General features: G+C 42.7%; 1 protein-coding gene across 4 annotated transcripts in view; it reads right to left on the bottom strand.

Annotated features, from left to right (window-relative positions):
• The window catches only part of LOC137369236 (selenocysteine insertion sequence-binding protein 2-like), a 97,797-nt gene that overhangs the window by 23,428 nt on the left and 57,502 nt on the right, over positions 1 to 16,867 (bottom strand). For all 4 annotated transcript variants that reach the window (XM_068030119.1, XM_068030123.1, XM_068030120.1 and 1 more), the window contains 2 exons: positions 8,948 to 9,107; positions 1,143 to 1,296 (listed from right to left, as the gene is read on the bottom strand). In XM_068030119.1, coding sequence (XP_067886220.1) covers positions 1,143 to 1,296; positions 8,948 to 9,107 — 314 coding nt within the window. The remainder of the gene's footprint in view (positions 1 to 1,142; positions 1,297 to 8,947; positions 9,108 to 16,867) is intronic.

The raw sequence follows: 16,867 nt of genomic DNA, 5'->3' as shown, positions 1-16,867 counted from the left end.
ATGGATCGGATGTTAAGTAAAAAGTTCAGCTCAAGATTGAACATGACATTGAGGTTACCTGCCACAGCATTCAGCCTGAAAGAACCAGCTAGGAAAGTTAGTGAAGCCAGAACCAGAGATATATGCATGCTGGCATGAATCAAAAGGGATGCTTTGATTTTGTAAAAGTTCAGCTGAAGGAATTTCAACTTATCCAGGCCTTGAAATCAGATAGGAAGTTGAAAAGCATAATGGTATCCTTGCAGTTAATAGTAGTGGCCAAGTTGAGCATTGTTGGTGTGAAGGTGAACATGTAATTATAAATTAAATGACCAAAATGTATAATGTAAATGATGCCCAGAAGGACACTATAGATAGAACCCAGAAGAATTCTGGAAGTGACTATGCAGGCTTGGAAGAAGAAACTGCTTGAATAGAGTGGTGCTGTGGAGAGGAGTAAGTAATTACATTATGGAAGATAGATTAAAGAGCATGAAGGAGGACTGAATTGCAGAGGATTCCACTCATAACACTGATTAGAGTGGCCTGGATGCTATGGATAGAATTTGGAAAAGGGAGTGGTTAGAGAGGCAAGCGCACAATTGGGCAGCAATAATAAATCTTGATGAGAAAAGGTTTATTAAGAATGAGGCAGTAGTTTAAAAGAAGAGGGTTTATGGTAGGATTTGCAAAAATGGTGGTGGAGTGTGTGATGATTTTAGCTCTGAAAGGGTTGTGGTTGATGTCAGCAAGAATGGGGCCAAGAAGGGGAAGCTGGTCATTCAGAGGTGCAGCAGGAGAGGAACTGCTGAGTGCATATGAAAGGTGATGGTTTTGGGAGTGGAACAAGGGCTAAGTTGGAAGGTAGGCTATGAATACAGTATGAAGAAGGGATTGAGGAGCCGAGAGGTGTTGCTGATCTCTACAAATCTACTGGAGGGTGCACATGTTTGATTCTTAGTGGTCTAATGCCAGTCCCCAACAGTTGAGCAACGTTCATTTCTCTGGAAGTACACAGGGTTCAGTGTTCAAATTCAGAGGATCAGAATTTTGCAGAATCTGATGCGAATATGTTCAAATGCTCATCTTCATGTCGTAGTAAATTAAAGAGCACTTTTAATTATGAAACTCATTCCAACACATAGCACCAGAATTTCACTTACTCTCTAAAACGTCTGCTATGTATCTTTGGACGATTGGGATTCATCAAAATGCTTTCTGTCAAAGTTTCTTCAGGATTTTGTGGTGTTTCAGAAAGCGATTGTAAATTCTGACATGGTGTTGAAGGTGCAGAATTAGCCAAATCTTCTGCTGAATCTAAATCAAAAATAATGTAAATTACAAGAGAGAAAATAATAGAGCATTAATATTTTCTACGTCACAGAATAGTATACACAGCAAAATAAAATGACACAAACTACTAAGTATTTTCATCAAAGTCATTCTGCTAACCAGAATTAAAAGCAACAGTTCCTTTACCCCTGCTCAGAAACTTCTGTATACTTGTCAAGCAGTTGCAAAATCTGCCTTCAGAAAACTCCATGTCCACGTACAGATATCACTAAAAAGTAGTGGGCATATACAAAAAATAATTAAAAAGGCTAAAGGAACATTGGCCTTTATAACTAGAGGGCTAGAACATAAAGAGGAGGTAATTTTGCTACATCTCTACAAAATTCATTTTGGACCACATCTAGGGTATTGTGTACAGTTCTGGGCTAGGGTTCCCTACCCTCTCAGTATGACTGGCAGTTTCCTGGAATTGAGTGTTGCTCCAAGTGATGCCTCCAGCAGCCTGGGAAATACAATGATTTAAATTTTATGCACAGTGTGCCCCTCTGCCTTACCCCATATAGGGACATCAGAGTGCTACATGCCCGTGGAGGAGGCCGGAGAGTTGGGGATCAGGAGGGTTTGGAGATTCTCAGAATTCCAGCAGCTCTGAAATCGAAGGGGGGGCGGGGACGCAGGCTGGGGGTTCTACCCGGGTTTCCCCCGGTCATAATCTACTAAGTCGATTATGGAACCAGCTTATAACCTAAAAATAGCAGCACAGGAAGGGACAATGGCATGATTCTAGCAATATGTGAGAGTTTTGATACTAGGTGTTGACTTGGGAAGTGTCATCAACTCACATTGCTTGATCTACAAAACTCAGAACTTGACAAAAAGATGGAGACACCGATAGATTAGGGAGTGTGTATTGTTGGAGCAAGAAAGAAATATTAGGGGAGAAATGGTCAGGGAAATTTATGCTCTCAAACAAATTAGAAGCTCTAGCTTGCTGAGGGGAAAATAAGAACTCTGGGCTGGGCCATCAAATGGCACCAAAAAACAAGAGTTAGCACGAGGAAAAACAGTAACACAGCTAGAAATGTAATAGTGATATGTACATTATTGCAGAGACTGGAAATGAATTTAGAAGATTGGGAGACAGGGTTAGGAGCAGTACTTGGTAATGTCAGAATTGCATGCCCTGGTATGCACTCGAATAGAGGACAGGAAGATTAGGAAATCAAAGTATAGTTAAAAGGTGTGGTGTCAGTAAGCAGGATTCCACTTTTCTTGGGCACTGGCTCCAGTTCTGGAACATTTGGAAACTAAGCTGCAAGAATGGTCTACATTTGAACAGAGAGGGTGCTAATGTGCCAGCAAAAAGGAAAGTGATGAGGTATTTAAACTAGGATGGGTGGGGCTTGACGGAGGCTAGGAAAATTAATTCAAACAGAATCAGCTAATAGTACATGAACATTTAGATGAGGAGCATATTCAGGCAGAAAACAAGGCAAGAGGAATATGGAGTAGAGGAATAGAATCAAATAAGGAAAAAAGACTGGAAGAATGTTAAAGGGTAGCTTAGTCAAAATGAATTAGGAAAGGGGTAGGTTAAAAAAGAGCATACAAGAATTAAAATGTATTTATTGAGATGCGCATTGTGTGAAAATAAATCAGGGGAACTAGAAGCAAACATTTTACAGGAAGATCTGGATAATAACATTAATGGAAACCCGGCTGCAAACAGGACAAGAATGGAAAATATATATACTAGGTTATCATATATCGAGGTAGGTTGGGAAAACTGAGAGTAGACTGTGTGGCAACATTAGATAAAATGGGAATACATGCTGCAGAGAGGGTTGAAGCAGACAGGAAAGGGGTAAAGACAGTCAATATGGTTGGATTTCAAAGACCAACAAGGGCTTATCAACCATGGTTCAGTAGTGGCACCCTCGCCTGAGTTAGGACGTTGTGGACTCAAATTCCACTCCAAAGACTTGAGCCCAATATCTAGGATGGCACTTATTTACGCCAGAAGGAAGCCTTTCGGCCCATTGGGTCCATGCCGGCTCTCCACAGAGCAATCCAGTCAGTCCCACTCCCTCGCTTGATCTCTATAGCTCTGCAAGTTTATTTCCTTCAAGTGCCATCCAATTTCCATTTGAAATCATTGTTTTCGCTTCCACCGCCCTCGTGGGCAGCGAGTTCCAAGTCATTACCACCTGCTGTGTAAAAAAGTTCTTCCCCACATTCCCCTTGCATCTCTTGCCCAATCTTGCCCGCTATGGGCAGCACAGTGGCGCAGTGGTTAGCACCGCAGCCTCACAGCTCCAGTGACCCGGGTTCAATTCTGGGTACTGCCTGTGTGGAGTTTGCAAGTTCTCCCTGTGTTTGCGTGGGTTTCCTCTGGGTGCTCCGGTTTCCTCCCACATGCCAAAGACTTGCAGGTTGATAGGTAAATTGGCCATTAGCAATTGCCCCTAGTATAGGTACGTGGTAGCGAAATATAGGGACAGGTGGGGATGTGGTAGGAATATGGAATTAGTGTAGGATTAGTATAAATGGGTGGTTGATGGTCGGCACAGACTCGGTGGGCCGAAGGGCCTGTTTCAGTGCTGTATCTCTAAAAACTAAAAAAAAAAATCTGTATCCCTTAGTCCTTATACCATTAATTAATGTGAACATTTTTTCCTTGTCTAACTTATCTATGCCTGTTATAATCTTGTACAACTCTATTAAATCTCCCCTCAATCTCCTTTGCTCCAAGGATAACAACCCCTGTTTTTCCAACCTAACTTTGTAACTAAAATCCCCCATACATGGAACCATTCTGGTAAATCTCCTCTGTACCCTATCAAGGACCCTCACATCCTTCCAAAAGTGTGGTGGCCAAAACTGGATGCAATACACCAGTTGGGGCCTAATCAGAGCTCTATAAAGGTTCAGCATAACTTCCCTGCTTTTGTACTCAATGCCTCTATTTATGAAGCCAAAGATCCCTTATGCTTTGCTAACCACTCTTTCAATATGTACTGCCACCTTCAAAGATCTATGCACATGCACTCCAGGTCCCTCTGTTCCTGTACACTCCTTAGAACTGTACCAATAAGTATATGTTGTTTCTCCCTATTCCTTCTACAAAAATGCATCAACTCACACTTGTCAGAATTAAATTCCATCTGCACCTGTTTGCCCATTCTGCTAGCTTATCTATGTCTTGTTGCAGGTGGTTTGTATCATCCTCATGGTTTGGCACACTTCCAAGTTTGGTGTCATTGGCAAATTTTGAAATTCTACTCTGTATTCCAAGATCCAAGTCATTTATATATTGCTGAAAATAGAGACATGTTTTCGAAGCTTTTCGTCCTGCACTCATCAGGACAATCCGCAAGAATAACCACCGTAAGGGAAAACAATTTATACTGCACGAGAACAGAGTGCTGATTGGTTAGCAAATGAACTCTGATTGGCAGAGGCATTGCCATGGGGAATGCACCAGTTTACGGTGACTGACAGTTAACTGCCAAGCTTTGTTTGAAATTTAAACCAGGCAGCTTGACTCTGATTGGTCAAGGCATTGCCCTGATGAATGAACCAGCGAATGGCTGTCACTTATTTTGTTCATCTGAAACAGGCGCAATGTTGGTACATATTCTGTCTGCAAAGAACAGGACTTTGTATATTAATATACGTAGCTTCCAGTACATGCAAATGCGCCACACTGCAAGCCCAACTGACAATCTTAAATTTGTCGTCAGCGTAATTCTTAGCATACTGTGCATTATTTAGCAAATGTTGTCCAATCGCGGAATCACACTTAATGTTGGACACTGTGCTTTGAGTTTTGCAAGCACTGGCTGGTTGGGTATGGCCAGTACCTTGCCCGTTGCGAACAGCAGAAGGGACATGTTGTTTGATATGATCCGCCAGTCTTTGGGATGTATGGCCTATATACCTAGCATCACTTCTCTTTTCTTTTGGGCCTCCTTATCTCGAGAGACGATGGATACGCGCCTGGAGGTGGTCAGTGGTTTGTGAAGCAGCGCCTGGAGTGGCTATAAAGGCCAATTCTGGAGTGACAGGCTCTTCCACAGGTGCTGCAGAGAAATTTGTTTGTCGGGGCTGTTGCACAGTTGGCTCTCCCCTTGCGCCTCTGTCTTTTTTCCTGCCAACTACTAAGTCTCTTCGACTCGCCACAATTTAGCCCTGTCTTTATGGCTGCCCGCCAGCTCTGGCGAATGCTGGCAACTGACTCCCACGACTTGTGATCAATGTCACACGATTTCATGTCGCGTTTGCAGACGTCTTTATAGCGGAGACATGGACGGCCGGTGGGTCTGATACCAGTGGCGAGCTCGCTGTACAATGTGTCTTTGGGGATCCTGCCATCTTCCATGCGGCTCACATGGCCAAGCCATCTCAAGCGCCGCTGACTCAGTCGCGTGTATAAGCTGGGGGATGTTGGCCGCTTCAAGGACTTCTGTGTTGGAGATATAGTCCTGCCACCTGATGCCACGTATTCTCCGAAGGCAGCGAAGATGGAATGAATTGAGACGTCGCTCTTGGCTGGCATACGTTGTCCAGGCCTCGCTGCCGTAGAGCAAGGTACTGAGGACACAGGCCTGATACACTCGGACTTTTGTGTTCTGTGTCAGTGCGCCATTTTCCCACACTCTCTTGGCCAGCATCACACCTAGCATCACACTGGCATTGAAATTCATATATCACATTACTCATTTGTGTGATAGGCAGGACATCATTTTGGCTTGACGGCAGCATCCTGTTAGTGGCGAACACCACACGTGTTGCTACTGCATAGTAGCAGTGTGAAACAGCTAGCTTTACCTGGCAGGTACCTCCACCCTCTCAATTTTTACCCTATCCATTGCCTCTACTCTCTCCACTTCTACCGATATTTTGTCAGATTCCTCTAAGTAAACACTGGTACAAAGTACTCGTATGTATTTTAGTCCTGCCATGTGCCTCTAAGCATATATAGTTTGCAAGTTCTCCCTGTGACCGCGTGGGTTTTCGCCGGGTGCTCCGGTTTCCTCCCACCACCAAAGACTTGCAGGTGATAGGTAAATTGGCCATTGTAAATTGCCCCTAGTGTAGGTAGGCGGTAGGGAATATGGGATTACTGTAGGGTTAGTATAAATGGGTGGTTCTTGGTCAGCACAGACTCGGTGGGCCGAAGGGCCTGTTTCAGTGCTGTATCTCTAAATAAAATAAAAATTACCCTCTTTGTCCCATCATAGGCCCCACTCCACCTCTTACTACCAGCTTACTATTTACATACCTGTAGATGATCTTTTGGGTTCCCTTTTATGTTGATTGTCATTCTATTCTCATATTCTCTCTTTGCCAGTCTTATTTTCCTCTTCACCTCCCCTCTCAACTTATTGTATTTGTCTTGGTTCTCATTTGAAGAATTCACCTGATATGCATCACACACCCTCTTTTTTTTGTCATCATAATCTCTATCTCCTTCGTCATCCAAGGAGCCCCGTTTTTGGTTCCCCTATCTTTTGCCCTTGTTGGAATGTATCTAAAGCATCTCTTCCTGAAAGAAAATCGCTTGTTCCGATACAGCTTTTCCCGTCAGTCTTTTTACCCTGGCTAGATCCCTTCTCATTGCGTTGAAATTAGCCCTCTTCCAATCTAGACGTTCTACCTTATTTTGTTCCTTACTTTTCTGCATTACTGGTCTAAACCTTATGATACGAGGATCACTCTTACCAAAGCGCTACCCGGCAGATACTTGGTCCACTTGGCCCACCTCATTTCCTAGCACAAGATCCAGCAATGCCTCCTTTCTGGTTGGGCTGAGAACATACTGATCAAGTAAGTTCTCCTGAACAAGTTTCAGAAATTCCTCCCCCACCGTACTATTTACTCTAACATTATCCCAAACGATATGAGGGTAACTAAAATCCTCCAAAGTCACCATTCTATAGTTCTTGCACATCTGTAATTTTCCTGCAGATTTGCTCCTTTATATCTCTCTCACTATTTGGAGGCCTACAGAATACTCCCAGTAGTGCGATCATACCCTTTTTGCTTCTCAACTCTAACCAAATGGATTTTTCCTTGCCCCCTCAACATATCCTCCTTTTCCAACACTACAATGTTTTCCCTAATCAATACTGTCACCCCACATCACTTTCCTCCTTCTCTAACTTTTCTGAACACTTTATATCCATGTATATTAAGCGCCCAGTCCTCACCATTTTTAAGCCATGTTTCCATTATTGCACAACATCATATTCCCATTCTGCTATTTGTGTTGGTGTGATAGTTCACCAACCTTATTCATCACACTTTGTGCACTTACATACATGCATTGCAATCCTGTCTTTGCATTCCTCGTAGTCCTTCTCAGTCCACTCCTATCTAATATGGAACTACTCCCTTCTAGTAGTGCCCAATGCACTTTATTCCTCTTTTCTACTTCTAAATGCTGGTGCCCATCCCCCTGCCAATTTAGTTTAAACTCTCCCCAACTAAAATAGTGAATCTCCTTGCGAGGATATTTGGTCCCAGTCCTGTGGGGTGCAACCCATTCTTTTTGAATAGCTGCCTCTGCCCCAAAATTGGTCCCAATGTCCCAAGAATCTGAAACCCTCCCTTCTGCACCATGCTTCAAGCCACGCATTGACCCTCACTATCTCCCTATTTCTACTCTCACTAGTGTGTGGCACTGGGAGTAATTCAGAGATCACTGTCTTCAATATCCTACTCTTTATCTTCCTCCCTAGCTCCTGAAAATTTGACAGTAGGATCTCAATACCTGCCCTTGCTATGTCATTGGTATCAACATGCACCACGTCTGGCTCACTCCCTTGCCCCCGCAGAATATTACGCACCCTCTCTGTGATGTTCTTTACCTTGGCATCAGGGAGGCAACACACCACTGCCAGAGCTTTTCTCTTTCAGTGAGACATTAAACTGAGATTCCGTCTGCCTCTTAGGTGGATTTAGAAGATAATACACACTCCACATGTGCAGTTTTCTTCCTCCCACATTAGTCTTCACTTAGGTGATTGAAGCTCACAGTCAAACAACAGCTCCCACCAATCATGTTGGTGAATAGAATCTGAGCATATCACAACCCTCTGCACTACTGCACACCACTTAGCTGATCAGTTAACCATCCTCCTCTCTTTCCCCATCACCTCCTTCTATGCTTGATCCTCCTACCTAACTCATGTCTTCACTCTCCCCTTCTCCCTCACCCCATCTTTCTTTTCCCATCTTCATCCCTCTTTCTTCCGACCTCTCCCAGTCGTCCATCTGTCTTCTCCTTACTCCCCTTCTAAGTCCCTTTTTATCCCCCACCCTCTAACCATGTTTGACCCAAATACTGCACTTGATCTTGACTAGTGAACAAAAACAGTAGTTCACTGGTCAGAGCAAAGGTGCTGAAAAGCTCAATGTGCTGGCCGCCACAAATGATTTCAGCCTCTGTTGTTGCCAGTTTGACCTGTTTCAACAGGTCACTTATAAATAGACATTGGCTAGTTGCAATAATACCATTGCTGATCCAGGCATTTCAATCAGATTTCTATGACTATTTTACAAAGCTTAACTACTGAAAAAAAAATGTGTGGCTACAGAATTTCTGGGATAACATTCATTCAGATTATGAGGGAAGGAGGCATGATACAATAAAGGTCACAAAATAACTTACCGTTTAATTCAGTTGTTCCGTTTTGTGTGTCCAGAGTCACACTCTGATCCAAAATGAGTGCTCGAGTCTCTTGAGAAATGATGTTGCAACTTGATGGGGACAGACCCTTTTCCTCTAGCAAGCGTCGCTGTTTCCTTTCTTCTCTTTCCTTCAATATAATCTAACAGAACAAGATTAATGTCATAATGTTAAATGTGAGCAAAGCACAGCCAAACTCAAGAAGAAACTCCATCCAGCAGCAAGTAAAACAATTTATATATATATATATATATATATATATATATATATATATATATATATATAGTGGTCCCGATTTTGCAGTCAGCAGCAGACCAATGGCTGTTTATTGCATTTACGCTTGCCCACAGACATCCTGTGGGTTTAGGCACTGGAAATTGTGGAGATTAGAAATCCATTTCAGCGGAGCACCCTCTACAGGGGATCTGGGACCTGTGTGAGCAAGGCAAACAAAAATGTACATCCTTAACTGCACTGAAGACCCTTACTGAGGCATGCAGAATCTGAACCAGGAAGTGTAAGTTACAATAGGTAACTGAATGCTAAATTATGTACAGGACACAAAATAAAGAGAAGGAAATAATAATGGGATTGAGAGAGATAAATGAGAGAAAGTAAAAAAAAAAGTTCTTTTTACATCTCTAGCAATAATTAAAATCTGAAGAAATGGAACTCCACATTTATAGAAGTTAATTTTCAGTGCCAGAGAGGCTGATTGGCAACAATTATGATTTTTTACACTGGTAAAAGTAGACTTACTCTGGAGTGGCCAAGCCCTAAATTCTTCTGCCAAAAATCATTGATGACACACCTCCAGACAAAGCCTTATATATTTGGCTAAACTAGCAGAGAGCCGAAGGCGTACCCGTATCCGATCCTGTTATTCAAGTTCAGTCTAAGAAGTTTTGCCAGCAAATAAATGAAAATGTCGACGTCCCAATAGAGTTTAAAGCCAGCAAACGACGGTTAGCAAGATTCAAGAACTGGCACGGCATTTCGCAAGTTACAACAAGAGAACAATGGTCTGTGGACGATCCAGCTGCAACATCATTTCTCGCTGAATTAAAGATGATTTTAGACAAAGAAGGATACACCAAAGAACAAATCTACAATTGCAACAAGACGGCCCTGTACTAAAAAATGTTACTGGAGAAGATACCGGTGACAAGAAACGAAACCAACAAAACATCCTGATTTAAACCGATGAAGACAAGCTTGACAGTTCTCTTTTGCTGCAACAAAACTGGTCGACACAAGCTGACTCTGCTCGAAATCATAAAATTTGCCAAACCACGCTGCTTCCATCACATGAACCTAAAATCAATACCATGCCAATACCCAAATAGCCTGGATGACTTGTTCAATTTGCAAAGACTGGTTCCATCATGAATTCATATCAAATGTCAGAAAACATCTCAGAACAAACTACCAAAGGCGGCCATCTTGCTGTTTGCCAACTGCCATGCACACCCACCCCCAGAGAACCTGGTAACATGAGATGGCAAAATCAAATACATTTATCTGCCGAAAAACACGACTTTGAAAATTCAACCCGTTGACCAAGGCATCAACCTTCAAACATAACTACTGTTATGTAGGCCCCCACCTGCCAAGAATGAGGCACATTAATTTCACCACATGGACATTAAATTTCAAATTATTGCTGGGAAGAAGAGAACGCCTGTTACAAGGGGTTGCCAGGCCCCTGGCTAGAAAGAGATTTTTGCATACTAACAGACAGTGCTTGTAGACAAAGGAGCTCCAATTCAATCCACAAAACCAGAAGTGGTTATACCAGTTGGTTATGTGACCACCCTGCTGGCCAAATTGGGGAGTTTTAAATTGTAGAGACAGTGTTTGAACTGGCAGAAAGCTGAATGCTCCTGGACTGAAGCAGACCTCCTCTCCTGTCTGCTCCCATCTCTTTCTCATGGAACTCCAAAAACTGACTGAAAACACATGAACCCCAAGAGAGAAAAGTCTCTGACCATGAACAAGGTTTAAGAAGAATACTGGGCCCCAACAAAAAGCCAGACCTACCTACAATCAAGGACTACAGTGAGCTCAAAGAACCTTAACAACAATTCTTCAGATATTGCCTCAAACCTTTCCACTTTAATTTTTCTTCTCTTTTCTTTCCCTATCTGCATGTGTATCGCGTGTGCGCGTCGTGTATCCGTAGGCGTCAACCGATTTAGAGTTTAATTAAGTTTAATAAAATTTCACCTTTCTTCTTTAAACCTAAGAAAGCCCGTTTGTGCTTGTTTCTTTGCCCTATAATTGGAAAGCGGTGAACAAGGATTCACCAAGGGGGAGCTGAAAAACAGTGTGTTTAAAAAAAATAAAACCCTATTACAGTAAGCCCAGGTGAAGGCTGAAAGGGAACCCAAGACCTCTTTCTCACTGGTCGTAACACTACACGAGGGAACTGATCAAAAGATTGATAAACAGTAACGATGACGTGACAACTTGCCTGAAGAAACTCAACATGAAAGAGGGGATCTACTTGGCAAGAAGAGATAATCAACTGTATCAAAAGCTCCTGGAAACACGGCCAGGGTGCTGCATTCGAGATGGAAACCAACAGAGATGACAAGGAGGCTTTCAAAAACTTCACTGAAGAGGTAATACATGAAAGCGTGAATTGAATTGTGGACTACAATGGATTCAATACCCATGATCTAAACAACGCCAGGTCCGTACATCAATGCATGGCTGAATATCAACAACCAAGAACCTACCAATGATGACAGGTGATGGAATATTGGCCAGTGAAACAGATCCAAACCCTCAAGACATCCAGCAAGCTGAAGATAATAATGATGATGATACAGAAATCGAGCCATAAAATGACATCACCCCATACAGTCATCCACTACCTAGAAGAATTGCTGAGATGGCTGGCAGCCAATGAAAAATCAACTGCTGCATGTGTGACACTATTTTAGAACATCCTTCCGGGAGAGCAGTGGAGAGGAGCAGACCTGCGGAAAGAACATAGAGCCAGAGGATTGTGGCCTAAAGCACTTACCTTCCGGGAGAGCAGCGGACCTGCGGGAAGAACACGGAGAGGGGTGCAGATAAATAGAGCCCAAGGATCATGGCCGAGAGCACTTACCTTCCAGGAGTGGAGTGCAGGCACACCAGAGTTTGAAAACAAAGTGAACAGTGATGTCACAGGAAAGCTGCAAGGTGATTGGTTGGTGAGTAACTGTTAGAAAGTATCAGTAAATAGCTGGGTTCGTACACTACTGTTAGGGTGTGTATGTAAATAGCTTAATAATAAGGAACAAGTGAGTAGCTGGTATTTTTTTTTTTGAGTAAGGTTTATTTTAACAAATGAACAGTATTGATTTTTAGTAGGATTTATCAGTAATAGTAAGGTTTTAATAAATAATTCTAAGCTGTTGTAGTATTGGTAAGGTTTTTTTTTTAGCAGTAGCAAAGGGTCAACTAATAAATAAAGGAATGGCAGGGTTGCTGGAACCTTGAGAGTGCACCTCCTGTGCTATGTGGGAGCTCCAGGATGCTTCCCGTATCATGGAGAACCATTTGTGCAGGAAGTGTCATCAATTGAAGCAGCTCGAGCTCCAGGTTTTGGAACTTGAGTGGCAGCTGGCAACATGAGGATGAGAGCTATGTGGCTAGCACGTTTATAGATGTGGTCACCCCACAGCTTAAGAGTATGCAGGGAGCGAGGGAATGGGTGACCACCAGGCAGACAAAAAGAATCAGGCAGGTAGTGCAGGAGACCCCGAATTGCATCTCACTCTCCAACAGGTATTCAGTTCTGAATACTGAAGAAAGTGATGCTTCACCTGGGGAGTGCAGTCAGAGCCAAGTCCATGGCACCACGGGTGGCTCAGCTGCACAGTGGGGGACAGGGAAGACTGGAAGAGCCAAAGTGATAGGTGATTCAATAGTCAGGGGAACAGACAGGTGTTTTTGTGGCCGCAGCCATGAATCCAGGATGGTGTGTTGCCTCCCTGGTGCCAGGGTCAAGGATGTCACTGAGCAGCTGCAGAGCATCCTGAAGGGGGAGGGTGAACAGCCAGCACTCGTGGTCCACATCGGAACCAACGACATAGGTAGAAAAAGAGGGATGTGGTCATGCAGTCAGAATTTAGAGAGCTAGGTAATAAATTAGCAAGCAGGACCTCAAAAGTAGTAATCTCCAGATTACTCCCAGTGCCATGGTGCAGGAGGGAGGGCTTCAGATTCCAGGGAAATTGGGACCAGCTCTGGAGGAGATGGGAACTGTACAGGCCAGACGGGTTGCACCTGAACAGAGTCAGGACTGATTCCTTGTGGGACATTTTGCTAGCACTGTTGGGGAGGGTTTAAGCTAATTCGGCAGGGGGATGGGGATCCGAGGGTAGACTATACTGGGACAAAATCAGAAATTAAAATGGAAGGCGGAAAATTAATGGATGAGTTTGGAAGACAGAGGAAATGAGGGTTAGGAATTTGAAAAAGTTTGGCAGTGCTCAAGGGTATCTATTTCAATGCAAGGAGTATAGCAGATGAGCAGAGAGCACAGATAGACACGAGGCAGTATGACATCGCTATTATAGAAACATGGCTTAAGGAGGGACAAGAGTGGCAGCTCAATGTTCCTGGTTACAGGGTTTTCAGACGCGATAGGAAGGGGGAGTGGCAATTTTGGTCAAGGAAACTAATACAGCTTTGAGGGATGATATGCTGGAAGGTTAATCAAATTAGGCCATATGGATTGAACTAAGGAACAAAAGAGGGGCAATCACACTGCTGGGAGTGTACTATAGAACCCCAAACAGTCAGAGGGAGATAGAAGAGCAGATATGTAGGCAAATCTCTGAGAAGTGCAACAACAATAGGGCAGTAATAGTAAGGGATTTTAATTACCCAAATATTAACTGGGATAGTTTTAGTGTGAAAGAAATTGAGGGAGCAAAATTCTTGAGGTGCATTCAGAAGAACTTTTTTTGCCCAGTATGTAGCAAGTCCAACAAGAGAGGGTGTGTTTAGACTTAGTTTTAGCAAATGAAGATGGGCAGGTGGAAGGAGTGGCAGTAGGAGAGCATTTTACCTGTAGTGATCATAATTGTCAGTTTTAACATAATTATGGAAAAGGACAGAGATAGAACAGGAATTAGAGTTCTGAATTGGCAAGGCCAATTTTACTGAATTGAGGAGTGATTTAGCGGAAGTGGACTGGAAACAGCTCCTTGAAGGTAAATCAGTGTCAGAACAGTAGGAGGCATTCAAAGGGGAGATTCAAGGCGTTCAGGGTAAACATGTTCCCACAAAGAAAAAGGGTGAGGTGGCCAAATCTAGAGCCCCATAGATGTCAAGGAGCCTACAGGATAAGAAGGCAGAAAAGGAAAGCTCATGTCCGACACCGAGAACTCAATACTACAGAAAGCAGAGCGGAGTATAGAAAGTGGAGGGGTGAAATCAAAAAGGAAATTAGGAAAGCAAAGAGAGGGCATGAAAGAATATTGGCAAGAAAAATCAAGGTGAACCCAAAGATGTTTAGCCAATACATTAAGAGTAAGAGGATAACTAAGGAGAGAGTAGGGCCCATAAAAGACCAAAAAGGTAACCTAGGAGCGGAAGATATTGGTATGGTTCTTAATGAATACTTTGCGTCTGTCTTCACAAAAGAGGGGGACGATGCAGATATTGTAATTAAGGAGGAAGAGTGTGAAGTATTAGATGTGATAAACATAGGGAGAGAGGAAGTATTAATGGGATTAGCATCCTTGAAAGTTGATACATCACCAGGGCCAGATGAATTAGAATTAGAACATTACAGCGCAGTACAGGCCCTTCGGCCCTCTATGTTGGACCTGTGAAACCATCTGACCTACACTATTCCATTTTCATCCATATGTCTATCCAATGACCATTTAAATGCCCTTAAAGTTGGCGAGTCTACTACTGTTGCAGGCAGGGCGTTCCACGCCCCTACTACTCTCTGAGTAAAGAAACTACCTCTAACATCTGTCCTATATCTATCACCCCTCAACTTAAAGCTATGTCCCCTCGTGTTTGCCGTCACCATCCGAGGAAAAAGACTCTCACTATCCACCACAATGATTTCATGGTGACCATTAGGCAAGCTATTTTTTAATTCCAGATTTATTAATTGAATTCAAATTTCACCATCTGCCATGGTTGGATTCAAACCCAGAGCACTAGCCTGAGCATCTGGATTATTAGGCCAGTGACATTACCAATACGCCACCACCTCCCTACAGAGTTTCACGATATGATTCTCTCAGACTTGCTGTAGCTGTTGTCATGAAGACCCCCACCTGCCAAGAATGAGTCATGAAATTAATATTATATGAACATTAATTTTAAACTTACTGAAGTGAAGAAATTACTTGTTTAAAGAGATCACCAGACATTTGGCTGGTGGATATTTGCATACGAAGAGACAGTGCTTGTGGAGACAAAGCAACTATTCCATGGTCCAATTAACACAAATGGATTTTGATCACCACACATTGAAGATGTAGAGAAGGCTTGCATTCCAGGGTCTGCTAAGATGATAGAATCCACACATGCAGGATTGGTTAAACCAGATTGTCACATGACTAACCTGCTGGTCCAGGCTTTTTTTGAACTAGACACAAGACAGTTTGAAGATAGACTGCAGATTGCAACTCAACCTGGAACAAGACAGCCTCTTTCCTGGCTGTGTCTCCCTCGCTTTTTCACAAACCTTCTGACCCACTGAAGTTGCTTAAACCTCAAGAGAGAATAGACTCCTACATCAAAACAAGTTAAAGCGTGTATTGGGCCCCAACAAACAGCAAGACTTAAAGGCAACCAAAGACTCCACATTGAACTCAAAGGACTGTAAATACACCCAGCTATTGCCTCAAACCTTTCCCCTTTATTCTTTCTACTTTTTCTGTCTCTATCTGCGTGTGTGTTTATCACATATGTATGCTAGCATGGTTGAGTCGCACACTCGTAGTTGTTAACCGAATTAGAGTTTAAAGTTAATAAACTTCCACCTTTCTTGTTTAAATCTAAGAAAACCTGTCTGATTGATTTCTTTGTCTTACAATTGGAAATCAGTGAACAAGGATTCACTGAGGGGGAGCTAAAACAGGGTGTTTTTAAAATTAAACCCTGTTACGGTTAAACCAGGCAAAGGCTGAGAGGGAACCTCTAGACCCCTTTCTCACCTGGTCATAACACTATAGTTAAATAAAAGATCAATAACCCGAAAAAGGGGTCTAAGTTTTCAAAACATATTACCTGCTTGTTAGCTCTCTATTGGAGTTCCTAATTGTCTCCAGAAGGAGAATGCATAGAAATTCATCTTCAAATGTGCTTAAACTGATCCACAAAAGAATAGAATTCACTTTAAATGCTCTTTTCAAAATCTTGTAGACGACACACATGAATCACAGAAGGCTAGTATGCAGGTACAGTAAGTGATTGGGAAGGCAAATGGAATGTTGTCGCTTATTGCAAGGGGAATCAGGTATAAAAGTAGGAAATAAAAACAAGAAATGCTGGAAATACTCAGCAGGTCTGGTAGCATCTGTGGAGAGAGAAGCAGGGTTAATGTTTCAGGCCAGTGACCCTTCATCAGAACTCGCAAATAGTAGAAATGGAAAGATTTTAAGCAAGTAAAGCGAGGGGTGGGGCAAGAGATAGCAAAAGAGAAGGCGTTGATCGGACAAGGTCACAGAGAATAACTGACCAGATCATGGAACAAAAACAAACGGTATGTTAATGGTGTGCTGAAAGACAAAGCGTTAGTACAGAGAGGGTGTGAATAGACTGTAAAGCACAAAGTACTCCAAGCACAAACATTTAAAAAAATTTAAAAATGTAAACAGTGGGTAGGCACAGTAGAAACAAACTGAACACACTAAAAAACCTAAAATAAAATAA

This window comes from Heterodontus francisci, chromosome 4, assembly GCF_036365525.1.
Source record: "Heterodontus francisci isolate sHetFra1 chromosome 4, sHetFra1.hap1, whole genome shotgun sequence".
Taxonomy (NCBI): Eukaryota; Metazoa; Chordata; class Chondrichthyes; order Heterodontiformes; family Heterodontidae; genus Heterodontus; species Heterodontus francisci.
Note: the sequence above shows the minus strand (reverse complement) of the source record. Positions and strands in the feature narration are given on the sequence as shown.